The sequence below is a fragment of the Pipistrellus hanaki genome (assembly GCF_964339955.1).
Source record: "Pipistrellus hanaki genome assembly, chromosome: 1".
Classification (NCBI taxonomy): domain Eukaryota; kingdom Metazoa; phylum Chordata; class Mammalia; order Chiroptera; family Vespertilionidae; genus Pipistrellus; species Pipistrellus hanaki.
Window position 1 is genome coordinate 34,337,434 of NC_140503.1, and position 24,472 is coordinate 34,361,905.

Consider the following 24,472-nt stretch of genomic DNA (forward strand, 5'->3'; position numbering starts at 1 on the left):
TGGTCGGAGGGGAGAGGGTGGTTTTAGGAAGAGATTTTATTTTTCTGTTCTAGCCTGGAGGGCAAAAACAGTCTTCTGCTAGACCCCCCCTTCCCCGCCGCCCCCATCTCGGCCCCCCTCCCCGCCATTCACACAGTCTGGGGTGGTGCCCTTATCCATCCCCCCCCCCCCCAATCTGTTTCTGCTTTTCTGGGGACTCGGGCGCCTTGGAGAGCTGTGGGGTCCCAGGAAGAAAGGCTGGGCTGGGGTCCGCTCTGCCGGGATCGGGTCTCCAGGCGCCGACACTCTCCAGCCTCCTGCCTCGGGCCGCGGGGGGCTGAGTTAGCTCCAGGCCCCGTCCGCGGGCTCTGGGCGGTGTTTGTTGTCAACACACACGCTCTCATTCCAGAGGCGGGTCTCCCTCCCCGGGTGCCTCGTCCCAACCAAGCTCCTCTGGTCTCCCCAAACCGGCCCTCGGGGGTAGACCCGGGGTTCTTGTTCTTTGTAGCCCGCCTCGGGCTTCTTAAAACCCCAAACACCCTGGAGGACCCAGGAGCCCGGGTCTCCTCCCGCTCTGGGGCCCGGGGATGCTTAGGAAGGCGTGCGGAGTGGGAGAGACACGGAGCTTCTGAAACTAGTTTGTTCTTGGACTTGTCGGTTTGTCTGTCTGTGGCTGGCCTACACGCCCACGCCCGGCTTGCAGGCCTCCTCCCTTCACCCGGGCCTGGTCGGACCCTGTTGGAGAAAGCCTAGGCGTGCTTTTAAGCTCCAGTCCGACTTGCTTTCTGCATCTGAGCCACACAGATTGCTAAGCGCAGGATCTGTACCCCAGTGAGCCCCAGCCCGCACCCGAGAAGGTTTTTACTTAAATATTTTATCTTCCCATCTTTCGTTGTATGGGTTTCCTTCCTCCCCCTCTCTAAAACAAAAACAAAACAAAACAAAAGGTGTGTGTGGGGGGGTGTAGAAGGGAGGACGGGGAGAGGAAGGGAAGGAGGCTAGGAGAGGCCTCCTGACCATCGTTTTAATTATACAGCCAGTTCCCTTTCTCTGGCCCGTAATGTATATTTTAGGCGAGCCCGGTGTCTTTCAGGAACATTCTGGTAATGTCGGAGGCCTGGATGTGTTGCCTGCTCGTCCCCCCGTGCAGCAAGCGGCCTGTTTTCCTCCCCCTGTTGTGTGTTTTTATTATTTTCCCTCTGGCTTAGATGTGTCAATCATTCTCTCCCTGCCATTGGTTGGAGAGTTTGCGTCAAAAAAGTTGCCAGAGAGGCGCTTTCTCAGCAAATCTCCTTGAGAGCAGAGCCGACCTCAGCTCCAACTCGGCCTCCACTGTTATTAAAAATAAAAAATCGCCCGGGCGGCCCTCACCGCGGCCACTTTTTTGTATGTATCGCGGAGGGGGCCACGCGCGTTTTTTCCAGCTCCAGCTATTTTCTGCGTTTTCCGTTCTTAAAATTTTATTTTTCGTTGTGCTTGACTTTTTTTATTTTTTTATTTTTTTTTTTATGGAAAGGTGAAGACCGCGAGGTGTATAATTGATTTCTTGATTTCTTGTAGGCTGGCTGGCTACTTGGGATTTTGAAGGATAACTTGATTTTTTTTCCTCTAATCTCCCATGCGGCGGTAAGGTAAGCGTCCATCTGTGTAGTCTGTCTGTCTCTAGAAGTCCCTCTGTCCACCATCACCCCGAGGCCTCCCACAGGCCGACCGATGCGTCTCCACGAACGTGGCTTTCGGCTAAAGGCGGATGCAGTTTGCCCCTTGTCCGTGTTGAGGTGTAACAAGGACCATTGAGAAAAAACGTAGGACCTGGCGGCGGGGGCAGCGGCCGGAGGCAGGGAGGGAGCGCGCTCCCGGGCTCTCCGCTTCCGCAAAACGGCGTGCAAACCCTGTGAGTCTGCCGCGGGGTGGTTTGGTGTGTTTTTTTCCGGGGGGGGGGGGGGTTGTTTGTGGTTCTCTTAAGTCTACGCCCATTCTGGGCTTCTCCCTGCGAGCTGTGCGATTTGTCCCTGGGCTGTGGTTTGGGTCGTTCGGATGGATCAGAACGAAGGGCGTTTTCAGAGCCTGAGACAAAAAGATGCATCTGGAGCTAGAGGGACGGATAGTAACAACACGGGCACCTCCCGGGCCGGCGCCCCCAAAGCCCGCTGGCTCGCGGGTCTCCGGGCGCGGACAGCCTCCGGCCCAGCCCTAACGCAGGAGAGCCCAGAGGGTAACCGAGGAGTCCGGAGCGCCGGCAGCTCCGGTCGGTCCCCTCTTCCCAGGCCTAAAGCAGCCAGCAGCTCACCGAGCTTCACTCCCTGTGTCCAGCCTCTTCCAAAGCTTCCAGGTCTCTCTCTCTCTCTCTCTCTCTCTCTCTCCCCCTCTCTCTCTCCCTCTCTCTCTCTCAACACCTCCCCTCCCCCGATCAACCTCTCTCCCCCCCCTCTTGGGACGGCAATGTCCCCTCCCCCCGTGGTTGTTGTGATCCCCGATCCAGTCCCTAGGCCGGGCTAGCCTCTGAGAGTCGTTTCCCTGCCGGACTTTGCCGGCCGCGGTCCCCGGGACCCCGCGCCGCCCTCCGCGCGCCCCTGGGGGGCAACGCGGCGCCGAGGGCCCTGCTCCGCCCCGGCCGCGGCGGGCCCGGGACGGGGACCTTCCGTGGGGAGGCGGCCCCTCGGCGGCTCGCGGGCCCGGGCAGCGGCGGGCGGGCTGGCGCGCCGGCTCGCACCCTCCCACCACCCCCTCCCCGGGCTGGGAGGCCAGGGGCTGGCGCGGCCCGGGCTGGGGCGGAGGGGAGCGCTGCGGCCCGGCCTCCGCTCGGGGTCTGCCTGAGGAGAACCTTCAAAACATCTCATCCGGCACTCGGCCTGGGCCACGTCTTTGGTGCAGATGCGTTCAAGTGACTCTTGAAAGCACGGTCCGATTTCAGGCCAGATTTTTGGACAGCCAAGTTCCCCATCAGACTTCTGAGTTGGCTTTTCCCCTTCCTTTCACCGTGGGGCGAGGGAAGCAGGGCCTGGAGCGGCGGATGACTTGGGGAGGGCCCGGCAGTCGCCCTGGGACATTCTGCCCCCCTCCCTGCGGCTGCCTGGCCGCTGAGGCTTTCTCCGCGCCTGGGACGCGGTCCCGGCTCCCAAGTCTCCGCGCCCGAGCGGAGTGGGCGCGGAGACCCCTCCCCCGAGGAGGGAGACACCCGGACCTCTCCGCGCGCGCCAGCACCCGGCCTTCTCCTCGCCGTCATGCATGGCCAAGGCCCACCCTTCTGGCACGTTCCTGCCTCTTCCCTCGCGGGTGGCCGCGTGGTTTGGCTCCCCGGGGCCAGAAACTTTGGAGTTCGCCGCAGAGAGGCGGCCGCGCCGGCTGCGTCCGCGGTGCGCCCCGTCCCCGCGCTCCTCGCCGCCCCGCCGCAGGCCCGCCGCCAGCCCGCCGAGTTTTGTTTCCTCTCCATCAGGCAGAAAATTAACCAGCCCGGGCGCTGGGCAGAGCGGAGCAGGGCGGCCTGTAATTAAGGGAACGTGTGCCCCTCGGATTATCTCGTTAGTTTATCAAGAAAACATTTATTATAATTAATTCTCGGACGGGGTAATTATGATTGAGCGAGGACACGGCAACTGGTAGATAGGCTCCTTGGAAGAAAACACACACACCCACACACACTCACACTCACACACACTCACACACACTCACGAGGCGGTGAGGGGGAGAGGGAGGGAGGGAGGGGGGAGCGACAGATTGCACGAATTGACCGTTAGATATAAGGCGGCGCGGGCCGAGGCGGCCAGTGGAGTCGGACCCGGGGCTGCGAGGCTGGCGGGCTGCGGGGCTGGCGGCGGCGGGGACGCCCAAGTCACTGGCCGCCCTCGCGTCCACCGCCCGCTTCTTCTAGGGTAAGATTCTCCAGTGGCCACTTCCAGAGCGGTGCTTTTGCGGCTTATATTCTTGGGAGGGAAAAAAAAAAAGTATTTCTGTTTTCTTTCTAGGCTCTGCTTAGAGAGGAAGGGAGGAAGGCGTGCGGGCAGGGCTTTGAAAGTTAGGTGGAAGGGCCCGCGGGCCTCTCTCCTTTGGGAGCGGATAGGATACCAAGGCTGGCTGGTGAGAGTTCCCCCCATAGTTTCGTTCTTGGAGCACTTTCTTCTAAAGGTGAACCCGTAGTGATGAGGGGAGACGGTCCGCCCGGGGGTTTTAGCCACGTTGCGGTGGTGAGGGCAAAGGAGCCCCAACAGGATCGCTGTCCCGCGGCTTTCGGTCTGTTACCACTTTTAATATTGAAATGTGCTGCTTGAATGTAGGATGTGTCAGGCGTTTCTAATTGGGTGAGAGCGCTGCATGTAAGAACGGACACTTCCATGTTTATCCTGTGCACCGGATAGGATTTTGTCTTTTTCTGTGGTAGTTCAGAACTTGCCAATATGAGGTGAGGTTGTATTAAACAAGGAAGAACTCCAGCTTAGAGGCGATTTAAACAAACAAAAGACTGCATTTTAAAGCAATATTATTTCCATGGCTTCCAAATAAGTGTCTTGAAAAGAAAAGAGACTATAAAACATCAAGTCTTTGTTGTAGGACCAACTAAATTAGTATTCCTATGAGATCATACAAACGCCCCCAAGAAGGACATTTATAAAAATTATATTAAATTAGGTCCGAGGGTGGAAAGAATAACTTTTGTGCTATGAATTTAAGTCGGGAAGAAGTGAAAATTAAAAAGGAAAAGAAAAAAAGATTAATCGGGATGAACTTGCAGTAACCTTGTGCCATTTGTGAAACTTTGTGTCTCTACCTTTTAAGCCATCTAAAGATGAAAGCCCATCATCATTAAAATTCAGTAAGACCTCTGTAAAAGTAAGAAGGAACTTCTCCTAACCTCGACTCCGCCATTTTGGAGCAAACTCTCAGAGTGTCAAAGTTGCAAAGCAGAGATCCTTGCAGGAGAGGTGCCATCTCTTAGGAAAATGAAAGGCCAGACTTGCCAGCAGCCGGCCTATATTTACGTCCATTTGGGACCCCTTGGCTCGGGGGAGTGAGAGACAGCCAGCTGAAGAAAGTAAATAACTTCCTTTGCTTCCTTTCTCTTCTCTCTCCCCGAGCTCTTTTTCTTGTAGGATTGTAGGAAATTTGAAAGGTAGGGAGAAATGACACCGGTTTCACAACTTTGGGTGTTTGTGTATCTACTTTCTTCAAAACCTAAAATGTTCAAAAGGCGGCTAAGGTTAACAGGAAACTGCTGGAGCTGCGGAAGACCCAAATGTCCGAAAATTTGCCTCCCGCAGGACCTGCAGCCTCCACACATCAAAATCAACATGGAAGCAGCTTGCGCTGCAAACCTGCACCCTTTCTCCCTGCAGATGTGGGGCCTCTCATTTTCTGATTGGTGGGATTCTAACTTGACTTCAGAATTGCTAGCAAACCCTGTGCCAGTCTTGAAGAATTCTTCTCTCTCTCTCTCTCTCTCTCTCTCTCTCTCTCTCTCTCTCTCTCTTCCTCCCTCTCTCTCTTGCACTATGATTACGTATTTGATGGGTATCTATTAAAAGTTCGATTTTTGTTTATTTAGCTTTGGCTCTTTATACACATTATAATCAAGGTTCTCCAGAACCCTAATAAATCTGTTACTTGCCTCAAAATCTAATTACCCAGGCTACTAATTAGGTGAAAATGATGACTGGAAATGACTTTAAGTGTGGAATAATAGTGGTTAGGCAGTTTTCTCAAGTTTGTCGATTAGCAAGTTGACATTTTAGATGTTAAATGCACTGATATTTTAGGTTACAAGCTGTCGCAAGTGGTGAAAAAGCTAAGATAATTAAAATCAGCCTCGGAAAGGCAACAGTCTGGGGAGGTAGATTTCTTGAATTGTTTTTTTGTTTCTCACCCATGGGCTTTGTTATCAGCATTATTTATTTAGCCGAAGAGTTCTTTGTCTCTGCAAATGGCCCCAATCAAGTTTTGTTTGAGACAATTAGCTAGTGCCAGCCAATGAGTCCTATGCAAATGCAGGGATAGGAATGCGGTGTGTGCATTTGAAGGCGTAGGGTTTTGTTCTTCGGGGCAGGCTGATGGTAATTGCTTTCTTCGGGTACTTTTTTTTTTTTTTTTTTTTTTTTTTTAAGTTTAGGGTGGGGGTGGGGAAGACAGGTTTATCAGGTCTCCATCCCTTCCAGTTTCACAGCAGCTGGGGGGTTGGGTAAGTGGGGAGCAGGTCTGCAAGCTCTTTAAAAGCCTCTGCCCTGAGTAGCCCGGGCTGTTTTTTTTTTAAGTTAGTGGCGAAACGTGGAAGGGCTGCTGCCTCCGAAGCAGTAAACCAGCACCTCTTGTTTGTTTGCTTTGCCCTTAGTTCCACCACGACAGACCCGCCCACCAAGGACCCTGAATCTGTCCGGCCCCGGCGACGCAGGACCTTCCGGCTGGGTCCCCCCGCTTTGGGCTGACTTTGCGCCTCCTAACAACCTTAGCATGATGTCTTATCTTAAGCAACCGCCTTACCCAGTCAATGGACTGAGCCTGACCACGTCGGGCATGGACTTGCTGCACCCCTCGGTGGGCTACCCGGGTAAGTGAGCCCCGCGACACGCCCGCCCCGCCCCGCGGGGACGTGACACCCCTAACCCCGGGAGCGCCGGGCGGGCTGGGGGTGATGCTGTCCTGGCTCCGGGCGAAATCCCCACTGGGTTTGCCTCCGGGAAGCAGCTCGGAGCGCCTGGACGGAGGAGCGGGGCTGGCGGGGAGCGAGCACACAACATCACGTCGCTGGTTCTGTGGGCGGACAGGGGACGCGGAGTGGAGTGGGGCGAGGGAGGTTTCTGCCCTGGTCATTTGGGGGCGACAGGCCCTTGCCCATAGGTCGAAGCGCAGTTCCTCGGAGGTACCTACCCTCCGCCTCTCCCTCGGGCTGGGCTTCCGCTCGGCCCTCCAGCTCCGCGCTAACCCCGAAAGGTGTGACGGAGCGCGGGTGCGGCTGCCTTCCGAACCTGGCGGACTTTTTATATATGTTTTTTAAAGTCCTCACCGAAGGAGGAGGAAATGTGCCCCCATTTTAAAGACAGAGGAACAAAGGCCCTTGGATCTCCAGTAGGATCGAGATCCGCCCCACCAATCCGAGCTGGGGGCCCTCGGGGATCTCTGACTCCCCGGAATGGGTTTTTCTTTTTGTTTGTAGTGTTTTCGGGGTTGATTTTGGAGGCTTTTTGTGTTTTCTTTTTTTTTCTTTTCTTTTTTTTGTCTTCCGTGATTTCATTCGTTTTGGCAGCTTTCGAAGGGACGCTCTGGCTGGAGAGATCGCCGACGTCAGGCGGCACGGCGGCTCCCCTGATAGGGGCGCTGTGCGCCCCGAGACCTCCAGTGCGCGCTGGAGGGGCCCGGCCGCCGGGCGGGGTGGGGCGAACGCTGTGGGCTCCGCTTGGAAGGCGGGGAGGACCGGGGGCGGGAGGGCCGCGGAGTCCGGGTGGGGGCCGGAGCCGGGGTGGGGGGAGCTGGAGCACCCGCAGAGACCCCTGTGACTGAGAAACTGCTCCCCCACCCTAAAGGGCCCTGGGCTTCTTGTCCCGCAGCCACCCCCCGGAAACAGCGCCGGGAGAGGACGACGTTCACCCGGGCGCAGCTAGACGTGCTGGAAGCGCTGTTTGCTAAGACCCGGTACCCAGACATCTTCATGCGGGAGGAGGTGGCACTGAAAATCAACTTGCCTGAGTCCAGGGTTCAGGTAGGGCCGCTGTAGACAGCCCTACCCCTCCGAACCGCGCCACCCCTCCCCCGGCATGGTGTGCGCAGAGGGCTCAGGGGAGTCCCAGGTGTTCGAGATGACCCAGGGAGGGCTGGAAACTAAACCTTCCTCAGGAGGCCAGCACACTTGCCTGAGGCTCCTTGAGTGCCTGATTTCTTCTACTAGAGCTCCTTTTTTATCCCTCCACCCCCATTCCGTGCTGCCAGCCAAGGGTCTTCCGCTCAGGTGCAAAGGAAGACCGGGGAGTGGGCGTCAGTGAGGAAGCACAGCCCTGGAAGGCTTGGGTACCTGGCCCACAGAGGCCCAGCCTTGGCGGGCGGCAGAAGGCAAATACTGCCACACAATATGTTAGTACTTCCCTTCCCCTGTGTACAAAGCCGCCCCGTTCTCTCATTCACTTTTAAGGGTGAAAGAAGCTTAGCTCCCAGGTGGTCCCAATATTCTTACAGATGAAGAAACCGTAGGTGATTTGCTCAAGGTCACACGTTGGTTGGTGGTAGAGGTAGGCTATGGGATCAGCTGGTGCTCTGAAATGATGCAAGAGTGTTTTCTTTGACATTTCAGGGATTGAACAGAATTTGCTAGCTCGGAGCCATGTAGCAGATACAATATCTGCATAACATCCCTGGTGACCCCTCTCCCCTTCCCTGAGGCCCCCTTAACTTGACCTTAAGCTGGAGAGGGAAAGTAAAGTTTAACTTTCCTGGAACTCGCGTCCCATGCAGAGTTCTGCAAGAATGATTAGCACCTAAACTTACCTGTATACCAGAGACCTCCCTTCAGCTGGGACACATCATAGGGAACTGCAAGCCAGGAAAGAGGCTTTTTCAAAATGCTATGGAAGAACTTCTTCAGTTTAAATAAGTCTTCACTGAAAGAAAATAAATGACCGGAATGGTTGGTGATGCTTCACTCAGCTTTGGTAGCATCGTTCTTACCACAGAACACTCACATGGGGAGTTGATCAAAGAGGGCGGCTAAGGACATGTTGCCTAGAAAATGCTAGCAGTTTCTCTGATAAGCTCTGTCCCACACTGAACACAGCTCCTTCATTATAGAACCGGGACAGCGCTGGTAAAAAGAATCGCCTGATTGCAGGCAGAGGCTGAAGTTGACAAACCTATGAGCAGAGTACAGGAAACTGAATCTAGGTGCTGATGGCACTACCCTGAAGGCACAGATTCTAATCTCACACTTGAGCCTAGTAGGGAAGTCTGTCCTTGAGCTCAAAGCAGAGCACCTAGGAGACACTCCACTTAACATAAAATTTTGCCCCAGATATGTACTCTGATAATAATTTAATAAAAAGATAAATCATAAAATAATAAAAGAAAGTTTTGCGCCACAGTGGCTTTCAGACCTCCTTCCTCACTTCCCCTTGGAGCTTTCTTTTGTGAGTCTAGGAAAGACAAGAAGCAGAGTGATGAAACCCACCTCCATACTAGCAATGGCTCCCTAGTAGATGGACTGTAGACTGTTTGAATGTACACTGTTGGCATGGAACAACAGAATTGCTTTCACTCCCTTGTGTTTTTCTCCAAAAGACATAAATACATTCTATCCCATTGTGAGAGAGTCCCAAAACACAGCTGGGCCTGTGTGTATGTGTGTATTCGAGGTGAAACAACATAGAGAAGTGAGGTGGAGAATGGTTAGCCACACGATTGGTCTTAAATTTTATTCTAGGTTGGGGGTAAAGCAGAGTCAAATGTTTTTAAACAGAGTCTCCCTGACATTTTTTTTTACAATTGCAGGAGCATATATGTGAGAGTACTATACACTAGGTTTTCAGTGGCAGGAGAGTTTATCAGCTCCTCTGTCCATGCAGGAGAGATTATATAACCTGGGAGCCACCCTGGTTCTTAAGGAGTTGTTGAAACCACATTAAAGAAGTTTCTTTCCCTTTCAAGGTATGGTTCAAGAACCGAAGAGCTAAGTGCCGCCAACAGCAGCAGCAGCAACAGAACGGAGGTCAGAACAAAGTGAGGCCTGCCAAAAAGAAGACATCTCCGGCTCGGGAAGTGAGTTCAGAGAGTGGAACGAGTGGCCAGTTCACTCCCCCCTCTAGCACCTCAGTCCCGGCCATTTCCAGCAGCAGTGCTCCTGTGTCTATCTGGAGCCCAGCCTCCATCTCCCCACTGTCAGATCCCTTGTCCACCTCCTCCTCCTGCATGCAGAGGTCCTATCCCATGACCTATACTCAGGCTTCAGGTTATAGTCAAGGATATGCTGGCTCAACTTCCTACTTCGGGGGCATGGACTGTGGATCTTACTTGAGCCCTATGCATCACCAGCTTCCTGGACCAGGGGCCACCCTCAGCCCTATGGGTACCAATGCAGTTACCAGCCATCTCAATCAGTCCCCAGCTTCCCTCTCCACCCAGGGATATGGAGCTTCAAGCTTGGGTTTTAACTCCACCACTGATTGCTTGGATTATAAGGACCAAACTGCCTCCTGGAAGCTTAACTTCAATGCTGACTGCTTGGATTATAAAGATCAGACATCCTCGTGGAAATTCCAGGTTTTGTGAAGACCTGTAGAACCTCTTTTTGTGGGTGATTTTTAACTATACCAGGCTGGACATTCCAGTTTTAGCCAGGCATTGGTTAAAAGAGTTAGATGGAATGATACTCAGACTCATCTTCTGATCAATGTTTCAGGAGGCATAGAAGGAAATAATGAAGGTCCTTAGAGGGACCCACCAACCAGCAACCTGAAATGGACAAACCAATCTACTTAAGATCCTGTCATAGTTTTTAGATCATTGGTTTTCCCGATTCTCAAAGTGATCAAAAGCATCCTAGCCATGTACAACCAAACACCACCAAAAATAAAAGCAAAACGAAATTGTGAGGTGAAGGAGGGGAGGACATAGCCTTCTTAAGCAGAGGTGTTCCAATGTTTTAGCCAATCCTTGGTTGAATCTTAGGAATGGACAGTGTCTCAAGCTCGCTCACGTTTCATGACCAACTGTTAGTTGGCACTGAAAACCTTTTCAGGGCTGTGTGAATTGTGCGACTGATTGTCCTAGATGCACTACTTTATTTAAAAAATAATGTTCATAAGGAGTCAATATGTAGTTTTAAGAGACAATCAGTGTGTGTCTTATATAAATGGTACATCTGTGGTTTTTAATCTGTGCTAGACTTCAAAACTGTGATCTCCTGTTATTGTATGCAACCTTGAACTCCACCTCTGCAGGGGTTCTTCTGTGATTAAATAGGTTATAATTATAAGCAAAATTCAGAGCAACTGAGTCCTTACCTAAAAAGATTACCTTTGGCTGAATGGGAGCTGTACTGAAACTTGACAACAAAATGTCTCTGGACAAGGAGAGTGAGAGAAGAGAAACGAAAGGACACCGATTCATCTGTGATTTACTGTTGGTAAACCTGGCAGTAAAGAGACATTGGTCAATTGCTCTGACCCTGATGAATTTATGAACTGAGATCATTGTTGTTTATGCTTGCAGATGTTAACTGGAAAAAATGATATATGCATAAACTTTTCTTCCCGGATTTGGCAGATATGTATAATTATATTAAAATGGTTCTAGCACAACATTGGGTCCAGTTTAATTGTATACCATTATTTATAAGGGAGAAGTCTTTTTCTTCCTAAAACATGTTTTTCTTGGGTTAGGGAGCAGACTTTATTTTTAAATTTTGGAGGATCTAATCTAAGGATGGAGTAGCAATGAATGACTGTGGTATGTAAAGTGTTTGTGACTTTCATCAGGGTTGCTCTGAAACTGAATCAAGAGACCAATAATCATTAGGATTTTGTCTCCTTGCTTCCCCCTTCCACTCCCCCCCTCTGCATACCCTATTTCTTAGGCATTTTATTACTATGTTTTAATATAAATCAACTTTTTAAGCAAGAAGGGTAAAACTGTAGAACCTCAGAGAAAATGAGAATGAAAAGAATTCTGTGTTTTTATTCTTATTTGATTAAGGGGGCTTTTTTTTTTTTTTTTTTTTTTTTTTTTTTTTTTAGCTTCAAAAACAATTGAGGTAAACATGAGTGAATGTAATCAGAATCTGAAAGCAATCCAGGCAGAAATGATTTCTGAACAAAGGAGTTTCAGAAAAGTTTTAAAACCTATAATTTGAGTAGCTGAACATAAGGCACTCTGGTCATTTTTTTTTTTAAAGCAAGTGTTGGGAGGAAAAATAGGTCCCTTCTCAGTTGTATCTGCATTTTGTAGGCCAATCACTAGAGACAAATGGGCCAATGATCCTGGTTTAAGCTCATTGGAAACTTCTGGTGCTCTCTAAGTTTGACCAAAATTAAGTGACTTTTGATTGTAACTATTTAAATGAAGGTTAGCAGTTGCAACCATTTTGTTTTCTGGCTATTGTTTATTTTTCCTGTCCCTGGGTGCGCTTGTTCTCTTAAACCCTACATCATCTTGCCTGATTGTTTTTTCTGCTAAAAAAAAAAAAATGCAATCATTCACACTTAATACTAGAGGCAAAACTTGGTGGCAAGATTTCCCTGTACCTACTGATAACATCCACCCTACTATAGATTGCACCGAAGTGAATCAGGGTGGAGAGAGACTTTATACTTTTGTAGGTCTGGGGTCGTTTGCTCCCAGCTTTTCTCACGCAGTTAAGTAGTCAGGCAGATCCAGAATAACTTCTCACACAGTCTGTCAGCTTTGAAGATGCCCTACAAAGGGAATGCGTCAGGAAAGTCATTCTTTAAAAACAAGAAAGGTTACTCTGCAAATAATGCAGTTAAGTTAGCAGCTTCTCTCCAGATACTTTTTCTTTTTTGAAAGGATGAGGTCAGAAAACGGCGCTATCTGCCCTCTGAAACAAATTTTGTCATCACTTTTGCAATACTTTGTTTTAACAGGCCACTCAGTTAAGCCCCTAAGTAGAGATGAATTTCTCCCCCCCTTCCCCCACACCCACCTACAGGCACCGGAGGGGGGGGCATGCCTGAAGGGGCAGCGTTTTCTGAGGCCAAGAGCTCTGACCTTCCCAGTCAAGGCCGGGCTTCACCACGTTGAGCCCCAAGGTGATGGTAATGATGGTTGGTGTGGAAAGGACGACCCCCTCCTTCAGCGCATTGGCAATCTACGTAGACGGGAAATGGCGAGATAATGGCCGTTTTTTGGGGAGGTGGGGGGGATGTGAGGGTGGGTAGCTTGCCCTACTGAGGTCTGCTGCCCCAAACCTTTATCTTTCCCAGAAAGACTCCTCTTTGTGTTCCACCTTGGGAGTGCCTCTTCACCGATAAGGAACATTCAATCAGGCCGGCAAGTTCCGGCTTTCTAACCTCTGAGATTTAGATAATGGTCCGTCTCCTCACCTCCTCCGGCCCTTGCTTCCTTCTAATCTCGCCTGCCCCCGGGCGACCCACCCGGGCCGCTCCACCCGGAAGGCTGCGGGCTGGGTGCGCAGCGGAGGGCACGGGCGATGGCCGCCTGCTGCGGTGCTTCCTGAGCCTGGACCGCCCCGTCAGGGCCTCCGGGGAAAGCTGGTCCCTGCCCCGGGCCAGCCGGCCGCAGGCCCTCTCCGCTCCCTCCCTCCGATCGGAGCGGGACCTCTGCGGCGCCCAGCCGGTCCCTCTTCTGGGCCCGACGCCCCGCGCCCCGGCCGCCCGTGCGGGCGCCCCGACCCTGAAGTCAGACCCGGACTCGGGCGCGGCCTCGGCGCCGGGGACTTCGTGGCCTGGCTCCGGGGCGCGTGGGAACGTCCGGCCGGAGGCCAGAGAGAGAGGACGGCGAGCGGGGCCCCGCGGGCCGTGGAGGGCACCGGGAGGCCCGTGGCCTCTCTCCCTCGGCTCCCGGGGGTTTGGAGGTGATGGGGAGGGGGGGGCACCGCAGACGCTGGGTCTCCCACCCGCGGAGAAGGGCGAGAAGGCCGCCGCAGCCGCAGCAGGGACCCCAGGCCGCGTTTGCGCTCCCATCTCCAGGGCGGATTTGGCGCCCAGAGGGGTCCAGCTGGGCCTGCCTCCCCGCCCCCCCCCCCCCCCGCCCCCAAGGAGAGCCAGGTGCTTGGGCTCCGGGGCCTGGAGTGTGATGCTTGGGTGTTCCGCCTCCCCTTGGGGTCCTGGGCTCCGAGCTGGGGCTTTCAGAGAAGCCTGGGGAGCATGCGACCTCCCTCACCCCTTCCCTCCCGCCCCTCTCTTTCTAAGTGTAACCCGGGCGCCTTGTCTTTTCCTTTCTGGACTCGGGGAGCACTGATGGGCCCTGGGTGTCGGCTCTGAACGGGGAAGCGGTGCCTTTGGCGGCCCTGACGGTGCCTGGTGCCTGGCAGCCCATTCCGGTTACCTGCGGGCCCGGCCGCAGCCGCGGACCCGCCCCACTGAACCAGAAGCGGGCGCTCTGCAGGCCGGCCCTGGCACGCACACGCCGCGTGTTCGAACCCGCATCCAACATGACAGCTTTGCTGTGTTACCCAGACAAAGCTGTAACCCAAAACCAGGCATGCCCGTGTTAGCTGCTGGTTTACTGCCTACAGAGACGTGTATTAATTATTGCAAAAGAGAAATACAAAAATGCCAGGCAGGAGACAGGCATCCCAGCCTCCCACACAAACGGAAGCTGAAGTCCTAGCAAACAGCTAGAACTGGAAGATGTGAGGTGGGGCTTAGCCATGACCTCAGACTACTTCTTGCCTTGCTTGGAAACGTTTCTGAAAAGCTCTCCCCCCCCCCCCCCCAAAAAAAGGGGGTCCAAGCCCCAGACATGTATCTTCATGCCCAGATCTGCCACCAGTGCCTGGTATATCAGTTTTCCTCCTCAATGGCTAGTGCCCTATAAGGGAAGCAGGCCCTGATAAAACCTGATCCCTTAGTTGCCCCATTTCTGCCCTTGGGTCAGCATGCTAGGAAAGATGGGGAGCCCCTGGGACTGTCCCTAGGATGGAGAGGGAAAGCCCACAAACAAAAGTCACTCCGATGTTTTTCTGTATTGGGCTTTGAAATTGCACAGATTATGGGATTTGTCTCGGACAGAATTATCATTACACGTGAGACCCTAGTGCTCTGCTGCATTGGACACATTGTATGGGATTGTTGGGAGCATCTCTTCCAAACTGCCTGTTAATATCAATAGCAACATAAAACCTGGAAGTACTATGCAGGTTTTTTTTTTTTTTTTGTTTTAAACCTGATTAAAGCAAAATGTAGGCATTATTTAGAATGGGCAGTTTTCCTGGTGGAAGCAGTTTGAAGAAAGGTCCCAGGTTCGATTCCCGTCAAGGGCATGTACCTTGGTTGCTGGCACATCCCCGGTAGGGGGTGTGCAAGAGGCAGCTGGTCAATGTTTCTCTCTCATCGACGTTTCTAGCTCTCTAACTCTCTCTCTTCCTCTCTGTAAAAAATCAATAAAATACATTTAAAAAATCCCACAGCAAATAGAACTGTAAGTGGCCAGAGTTTGAGTTGACTTCTGTTGCAGCACCACAAGGGAAAAAGCTGTTCTAGAATCAGATGGCTCCTCTGCCACCCCAGGGTCTCTGCCTTTACTTTGGAGATGGTAAGGGGGCCTTTGGGACGAAGGGTGTCTTACTCCACAGGCCATCGCTAGGAGCCACTTCCAGCCAAGGGCTTCTTTAAAAACAAGATGTCTCTTTCTAGAAGCTTCATACGATTGCCAGTTCCCTCCGTCCACCTGCCGGTGGGACCAGCAAGTGCTGCCTTGGGGAGCCTAAAAAGCAGCAGCCTGCTCCCCGCCCTCCATCCCAGGTTCCCAAGGTGGAGGATAGGCCTGAAAGCGCCCCTCAGAGGCAGTTTTTGGGGTGAGTAAAGGTTTTGCCTTAGGCCCTGCCCCTAGTCTCCCAACTGGGATCTCTGGAGGCCCGAGGCCACACTGAAACCTGAAAATCACTCATCCCAGCTTCCATTTACTAAAATCTGTTCCTAGGACCAATAGTCACATTTGAGGCTGGGAGGGGGGGGGGCATTAATAACAATCTCCTTAACGTCCAAATAGCTCTAAAACGCGTTGGTAGCAGATTACTGGAGCCTAATGGACATCGAGTGTGATACCACGGCCCACGAGCAGCGAGGTTCCGGCGTGGGTGTCTGAGCACAGCTACTTGATGATCAGCTTACAGCCCCACCATTTCGGAGCCGGGATCCTTTTAAGAAGAGGCGATCTTCCTGACATCCGAGCGGGAGACCCCCGTGTTCTTCCTTTAACCCAGTTAACCACCACCGCGTCCGGGAAAGGGGAGGGGGACACCTGCCCGTAGGCATAAGGTCACCTCCAGACACAGAGGGGCGGACCCTGCTCCTCCCTTCCCGGCTTGTAACGGTGAAGGCCACAAGGCGGTGGCGGAGGCAGATAGAGGCTCACGCCCCGGAGGCCCAAATTGCCTGAAGGCTTCGCCGCGGGGGTCCCGCGCCTCTGGGCCTCGGAGCAGAGGCCCCGGAGCGAATGCTCGGTTCGCCCCGAGGAGGAACCCCTGAGGGCCGGTTGCGCGCAATCGATGGCGCTCAGACGAGGGCTTGGGTTCCCGGTTTCAGCGAAAACTCTGGCAAGAGCGCCCCGAACCCCTCACGAGGCAAATGAAGCGGGGGAACTCCGAAAGCTGGGCCTTCCGTGGCTGCAGAGCGCACCGCCCCCGGCTGGGTGGTTAGGAGTCCGTACAGAGCGCGGGGCGGCGGGAGTTTGGGGGTGAGGGTAGGGGGTGGGGCTGACAGGCAGCTTTCCGGCCATCTGAGTGGCACCCCGAGATTACTATCTACGACTGCGACTAGCGGGCCTCGAACCCACGGCTCCCGCGCCCTGCTTGCAGCCGCACCTGGCCGGGGCGCCAGGTCCCCCGCGGAGGGGCAGGCGGTGGGTCGCGCCGGCCCGGCAGGAGCGAAGGCTGGGGCGCAGGGCATAGGGCACCGCCCCGAGAAGAGGCCCGGGGAGCCCGTGGCCCGGGAGCTCCGTCTTCTCCAACCGCTTTCCCGGTCCCGAGGGCCCAGGGCGGTGGGTGTGGGTGTAGCGGCGCCTGGAGGCGACCAGGCCCTCGAGGCCGCGCTTTTTGCCCGAAGCCCAGACCAGGGCTCCACGCTGGGCGGGCTCCTCACGTCCAAACCCCCGCCCTCCGGTTCCCCGTGGTGAAAGGACGTTGGGACGGAGACAAGTTGTTGTCTTTAGAGCCGGCGGCCAGCCGCACCCTGCCTCCTCGGACGGGCGGGGCGGGTCTTGTCTTGGGGCCTGGCCCTCGGGAAGGTGCACCCAGGCCCCCCGCCCCTCCCCAAGGGCCTGGCCAGCCAGCTGGTGAGGCTTCCGCTCCCAACGCCAGACCTCGCCAGCTGGAGCGTCCAGATCCCCGCGCCAGGGCACGGTTACAGGACTGGACACATGAATTCTGAGTTAGGGTTTTAAACACTTACAGTGCACTGACAAAACTCCTCTCCCCCTCTCCAGTCCTTCTTGGCCACTAATCCATGCCAGTTTGATGAATGTTGAATTATGTCTGGTTAGAAATTTCCAGCCATTAATTTTTATTCCCAAGTGCTAAGGCATTTTTTTTTTTTTTGCGATATAGGGTGCAGATATTTTGAGCAATTTTATATGTACATATTTGTCTAAAAATGAAATTAGGTAATTTTGGGAAAGATCGTATTCATAATTTGAATTCTAAATGGATGCTAGTCTCTAAGTGAAATGCATTCTTCAATAGCTCATATTGCTGATGAAGTTGATTCTATTTTTAATTTTAGGCTAAGTGGGCCACTTGAGGCTTTAGAAGGCTAACAAGAACTCAGTCTGTTTGTTAATGACCTTCACCAAAAAAAGCATAGCCTTTATTTGGTCTTAACATTGACAATAGATAGGGCTTTCTGAGTTTGCGACGGCAGAGAAGTAGCGGAAAACACGCATTCACCACACTAATACCCTGTTTCCCCGAAAATAAGACAGTGTCTTATATTAATTTTTGCTACCAAAAATGGCCTAGGTCTTATTTTCAGGGGATGTCTTATTTTTCCATGAAGAAGAATACGGTACACATTTATTGTTAAATGAAATTAAAGGAAATTTATTACCTGTATACGGTACGGTACTGTGAATCCTACAGTATCAATAATTTATTTATTCAATGACAATCATGTCATCATCTTCTGGAACATCATCATAACAATCCAATTCCTGAATTTCCTGGTGAATTTCTTGTGACTCCATTTCTTTCAGAATCAGTGGACCAAATCTCTCATGTTTAGCCTGGGGGGGAGGGGCCTTATTTTCGAGAGGATGCCTTATATTTCACTCAGAAGGAAACCTGTAAGTAGGTCTTATTTTCGGAGGATGTCTTATTTTCGGGGAAACACGGTATGCATTCACCGCTTTCAAGGACAAATAAAGAAACTGATTAAACAGATAATCTTGACTCCTGACCATTTTAAATGGACACATTGCTCCCCACCCTGTTTTCTCCTTCATATCTATTGATAAAGGTGTGGTGTATGTAACACACACATATTTACTAAAAGATGCCTGAGCTGAATCTTTTTTTTCAGGAACTCGCAACCTGTGGAACAAGCGATTTTGAGGGGGATGGCAGTGCCTGGGTAGAGGATGGGTGAATTTTCTCAGTTGTATAGAATTCGTTTTTGTCTGTGTGCTCAATGAAAATTTTCTGGGCAGAAGATCTGTAGCTTTCATCAGATTCACAAAAGGGTGTGTAACCACCGGGAACTGAGAGCGATGGGTTTGTATGATGCATGTGTTGTGAACAAAGGGTGAACGTGGAGAGGGGAACTTGTAGTTCTTGGTAACAAAGGGACAAGAGGCAACCCCATGGAATATAAATCTACTCTTAACTTTTTGAAACCTTGATTAAAAAAACACACACAAAGTAACCTACAAAATTATCTTTATTTCTCAATTCTACCTAGTTAGGCCTAATTTGAATTATTATCCATGAGGCTATTCATATATAACACATTTAAAAATAATGAATGAAGGAAACTAGTTATTTTTAATACTATCTACACATGCAATCTAAAGTAGACAATTTAAGCAAGTATTTTAATGATTCAAACCAAAAAGCCCCTTTAACCAAAACAAAATAATCAACAACAGCAATAAAATATTATCTAGTCCTAATTAAAAATGGCAGAAAATTTAGTGTCCATTAGTTCTCTCTCCTTTTCTCTCTCTTTGCACAAACATAAACTTATCAACCATGCCTGGGTTCTCAAAAGTTTCTGTTGAAAAATTTTTCGTTTTTCTTAAATGTTGCTGTTTGTCAGAGATGGATGAAACAATAGGAGTAGTGGGACCTTCTGACTGAATCAGAAGGAGGACATGGTTATGCCATCCCAGGGAGGAATGTAAGATCACATGGTATAATCACCTGTAGGGGACCCAATAGTATTTAAATTAAAGACTCAGAGGCCTGTCATTGAGAATAGCAGACTGCGCATTCCCCTCTGCCGCCCCCCCCCCCCCATCCTCAGCTTACTTCTAACCTTCAACTGAGAGGATATTTTCCATTAGTGCAAGAGAAAGCATAATCTACGGGTTTATTTAGCATTGGAGCTTTGCTCAGAGGCTTCCATTTTAGAGAAACCACTGCAGCCAAGATTCAGATCTGGTCCCCAAAATAGCTTGAACCAGGTGACCTCAGGCAAGTAGACGTAAGATACTAGCAATTTATTTCCTATCAGCTCCCAGGCCATCCACCAGATGATAACAACCCTTGGACACCGTTAATCTCTGCTTGACTCAAACTGGTGACCGCAAGGTGAAAGACAGGGCGTTATCTCTGAGCAATTCTTGTGGCCTTCCACAGATTGCCAGTTGGGCCAATACAATTGAAGCCTCTTCTCCAGTGGTTACTTTAAAAATTTCATATCCAAAGTCTTTGGTCTTTGTTGGACTGGAAGGTAGGAGGGCTTTATCAAGGAAAATGCCCAAGGGCAAGATGTGGGAGCTTAGAATCCAATACAAATTTAAAAGGTTGAAAAGGTAACTGTGTGTGTTCCTCGCCCAATAAACTTTGAACAACCTCACTGTGACTGTGACTAGGACTAGAAAAAGCCTCTGGGAAGAAATGTGTGGTTGTTTTTTTGTTTTGTTTTGTTTTTTGCCAAACAGAAAAGGAAAAAAAATCACCTTAAAAAAATAAGTGGCAAAATGCTATCTGGAATCAGTTTTTACTGTTCTGAAAATAGCTTTATTTTTACAATCTGTGAGGTCTGCACAGATCACTGTATACTCATTTGGCATCAATTCGGGGTTAGAATGGGCAGTGGGAAGCGGGGGGAACAGTGGAGAATAGAGGGAACAGAGGAAAGGGGTTTGCTGGTGAACAAAAGCTGTCCTGTGTGCTGATACCCGGAGGGAAACCAGGCTAAGTTACCTACGGGGAACCGCCACGGTTTGCACTTTTCATATATGTGGAGAGAATAGTTTTAGCCTCACACCCCAGGGTACTCAGCACTAGCCTGAAGTCATAAAAACGAACCTTTCCCGCTTGGTGGAATTATTCTGCCCTCACTACTCCAATATCCTGGTTGTAATGATTCTGTGTGATTTTGCTAGATGGCTAGAGAGGATTGGCAAGTAAAAAAATTGGAGAGATTTAAAAATATTTCAGTTACTTATTTTACTAATATATTTTCTAAGGTCCATGTGTTGAAAGTAGGTTATTGATGGTGAAAGTTAAACCAAATTATTTTAGGTATTTTTAGTAATAACCTCCTTGGGACAGGATCAAAGATCAACTTCACCTGTGAAGAATTTCAGTTGTTAACAATGTCACTGAGACACCCCACAATGTTGTTTGTTTCAGAACTTCATTTCGAGACCCTGTGTGTGATGCCCTAGCTTTTTGGTAACTGGTACTAGTATTTGCAAACCCTCCTTCATTGCAAACCCTACCTTCTCCCCAAAAGGATAAACTAAATAAACCCAAGCCATAATTACTAATCACAGGATGGCTGCATTGCATCCAATTGGTACAGGGATGTCTCTTATGTAACAAGTCACTGATTGATAGTGTAGTTTGCAGCATCAGGCCATTGTCTGATTGTGGGGAAACAGAGCATGGAATAAACAATTAAGTTTATTATTGCTTGAGGTTTGACTGTGGCTCTAGTGTCTCGCTGATATAAGGCTCTAAAAGCATAAAGAGAGCCCTGGTCAGTGTTTCTCTCTCCCTTTTCCTCTCTCTCTAAAATCAATAAAAGCACCCTGACTGGCATGGTTCAGTGGTTGAGCATCGAGGTCACAGTTCCATTCCTGGTCAGGGCACATGCCAGGGTTGCAGGCTCAATCCCCAGTGTGGAGTGTGCAGGAGGAGGCCAATTAATGATTCTCTCTCATCACTGATGTTTCTATATCTCTCTCTTCTTTTCCCTTCCTCTCTGAAATCAATAAACTATATAGTTAAAAATCAATCAATCAATAAAACCTGACTTGCATTCTCTTGATCTAGTTCTACCACACCTTCATGGTGGTGATGCCAAATGTAGGATCAGTTTCCCATATTGAAATGATTTGCATATAGCTTAAAAACAATAAGCAGGGTGTTGGACCAGGTGATATATCCAAATTAATACGTTTTCTACTTTCCAGAGGTCAGTTTTTGCTGTAGGAGTAGGATTCTACATCTGTGTTTCATGGATAACTTCAGTGGATTTGGTGCCAAGGGAGGTCTGTAGTTTCCCTTGTGGAGGTGCAATCTGTGTTCATCCTGCTATCATTTCTGAATATTTTGAACTTTGCTTGAGCTTTGATAACTTTACTTCAACTTCATATACAAATGGGTTTGTGTTTTTGGCCTACATTTCTAGCTCTTCTAACATTGTACAAACCCACATACAACATTAATTAATGAAATATGACTTCCAAATGCTTTAGAACATGCATTTTTTGTTGTTATTTGAGAAATTGGCCCCTAGTTTTGCCAGGGGAGTAGTTAAGGATAATGTTGATGCATTCAGCCTTTTTTAAATTTAATTTTATTTAAAAAAATATATTTTATTGATTTTTTACAGAGAGGAAAAGCGAGAGACAGAGAGCTAGAAACACATGTTTCTCTGATGACAGAGAAACATCTACTAGCTGCCTCCTGCACACCCCCTACCAGGGATGTGCTTGCAACCAAGATACATGCCCTTGACTGGAATCAAACTTGAGATCTTTCAGTCCACAGACCGACACTCTATCCACGAGCCAAACCACTTTTGGCTAGTCTTTTGAGTTGGATTGCCTGTGTTTAAATCTAAACTCCTCTATAGCCAGGTAGATGTTTGTTCTTAAGAAGGTTATTTATCCCCTCTGTTCCTTGGTGTCCTCATCTGAAAAATAGAAAAAGCAATAGTTTCTACTTCCTTAATTGTGAGAATTAAAGAACTTTGCTCAGTGTCAGTATTTAATTCATGTTCCCACCATGATTATCATTGTCATAACCAATCTCTGGTCAGTGACACAGATTCTGAGTCAGAGTCAGAAGTCTTAATGAATGAATGTTGACTGTACTCATTCTACTAAAGCAATAGGATCACAGATGTAATAGAAAGAATGTAAGAAGAGTGGTTACGCAATGTTATATAAGTATCAAATTATAGATGTAGCACAACTACATGGTTAAATTAATTTTGTGTTGAGTTGCCTTTGTTACAGAGTCTGTATTTTTTGTTCAACATGTGAAGAAAGCCCAGCCAGGCTCAGAGTTTGAGCATTGACCTACGGCACCAGGAGGTCACCAGTTTGATTTCCGGTCAGGGCACATGCTGGGGTTTTGGGCTTGATCCCTGGTAGGGAGATTGCAGGAGGCAACCAATCAATGATTTTCTCTTATTATCAACTAGAGGTCCAATGCATGAAAATTCATACACTGGAGACTGGGTCCCTTAGCCTGGCCTGCTCCCTCTCACAGTCCGGGAGTCCTCAGGAGCGATAGGTGACTTGGCAACCAGGGTAAGGCAATGCCCCCATCATACATCTGCTGCTGCCACTGCCAGCAGTGCAAGCCTTGGCCAGCCCTGGTTACCTGAGCCTTGGGTGGCCCTGGGCTGCTGGGCAGCCACCATCCGAGTTTTGCCGGTGCCTCAGGCTGGCCCTTGGTGGCTGGGGAGCTGAGGGGCCTGGGAGACTCTGGAGGCAGGCACGCAGAGCAGCTGAGGGGACTAGGTACTGCCATCTTGTGGCTGTGGGTGCTGTCATCTTTGTGATGATGTGAGGGTCAATTAGCATATTTCCTCTTTATTAGATAGGATGTTTCTGTCTCTCCCTCTCCCTCTTTCTGAAATCAATAAAAATCTAAAACAAAAAATAGTAGGAGAATTCACACATCTTTCAAAATCTGTAAATATATTTGAATAGAAGGAAGTAAGATGAAAGCAAATTTGACAAGGGGGAGTTACATTATGCAAAGGTGTAACAAAATAAACTACCCTATTATCTTTAAATCACACTTCTAGTCCTCTCCATGTAATATTGAGAATATTTTTCCATTATGGCAAGAAGTTTCTCTCCCCGCCTCCCCCCCCCCCCCCCCACCTCCAGCAATCTGAACACCAGCCTGTTCTCACTGTACTTGAGATTGATACTGGCATCTTCATTTCCACATAATGGAGGCTAATCCAGTCTGTGGGAAACATTCATTGCCTTCTCCTCATCTCTAAAGGCACTGTCAAAACTTGGTTTTAATTTCCTTTTAAACCGGGTTGTCAATACATTTCACTCACTCCCCCACTCCCCCCCTTAAACACTGGCATTTAACAAAAAAAGTGAGCAAAGTAGTTTAGTAATGAAATAATAAATACCTTGTAAATTGGGCTCTTGGTTGAAAGAAAGAAATAGGAGAATAACTGGAAACAAACAAACAAAAAAAGCATTTTATGCAAATCAACTACTATGAATGATGGCAGAAGGAGATCAGAACAGCGTAATGTGTTTGTTCAAATGAATTTACTGAAGATGGCAATTCCGCTCTCTGAGGAATTACAGGGAAAACTAGTAAGTGGCTGGAGGGGCTCATATCTCAAGAAAGCCTGAACAGGCAAGATGGACCACATGTAAAGAGCAAAACTTTAGCCACTAGCCTCCACAGTTCTTCAGCACACAGTCTATGGAAGCAATTTGTTTCAGGTAGCAAAATCAAAACGTGTCTCCCAGGTCACAGACAGGGAGGCAAGACACCCCTTGTGACCTCTGCAATGGAGCAGGAACTTGACAGCCACTGGCAAGGGTCTGAAAAGGCATCACTTGCCAGGCTGGCAGACTTGTCCAGGGTCATCCCAGGGGCTAATTTGGAGTAAAGAGACATGAACAGAAAGATCTTTCAATGGTGACCTCTCACGGGCTGTGGAAGAGCCAGTCCTTCTAGGGAAGAGACAGTCTCCGGTTTGGAATGCTGAAAGGCAGGGAACGAAGAGCCCTGAGAATTAAGCCTCGGGAACTGTCCAGCATTCTGGACTCAGGGCTAAACGACCTGATAGGTTTCCGCCCACCGTGTACCTTATTGTGTGCTTATTAATCATCACTCTTATTTTTACAATTCTTTCGACAGTTGTGACACTAATGGTGTCATTGCCAAAAGGATTTCTATAGGTTTATACAGATTTGCATTTGTTCCACGAGGAAATATAGTTATTTATTAAGAGTCAGTATTTGCCTTCCAGATACTTCAGCTTTGACCTCCTCCGAAGATTGACAGAATAACCAAGTACATGGCCAGCTTCCTGAGCCTGCTGTAAATTTCTCCAAATAGCAGTCCCTGTCTGCGTTACCAACAATTATAAGAATAACAAAATCATAACGTTTTCCTGGCCCCAGAGACATAAAAACAGATGCTACAATGGCTATCGGAAAGGCT

General features: G+C 49.7%; 1 protein-coding gene across 5 annotated transcripts; it reads left to right on the forward strand.

The window, feature by feature from the left end:
- Nucleotides 1–1,057: 1,057 nt before the first annotated feature.
- OTX2 (orthodenticle homeobox 2) lies at nt 1,058–11,246 on the forward strand. Of its 5 annotated transcripts, none has more exons than XM_084889486.1 (5): nt 1,058–1,082; nt 1,540–1,610; nt 6,299–6,514; nt 7,488–7,663; nt 9,595–11,246. In XM_084889486.1, the coding sequence occupies exons 3-5, from the start codon at nt 6,418–6,420 to the stop codon at nt 10,213–10,215; spliced, it is 894 nt and encodes a 297-aa protein (XP_084745612.1). In that variant the 5' UTR covers nt 1,058–1,082; nt 1,540–1,610; nt 6,299–6,417; the 3' UTR covers nt 10,216–11,246. The 5 variants fall into 5 exon arrangements, with proteins under 5 accessions (XP_084745612.1, XP_084745611.1, XP_084745609.1 ...); XM_084889485.1 differs by lacking the exon at nt 1,058–1,082 and adding an exon at nt 1,195–1,365; XM_084889483.1 differs by lacking the exons at nt 1,058–1,082; nt 1,540–1,610 and adding an exon at nt 1,947–2,311.
- Nucleotides 11,247–24,472: the final 13,226 nt, after the last annotated feature.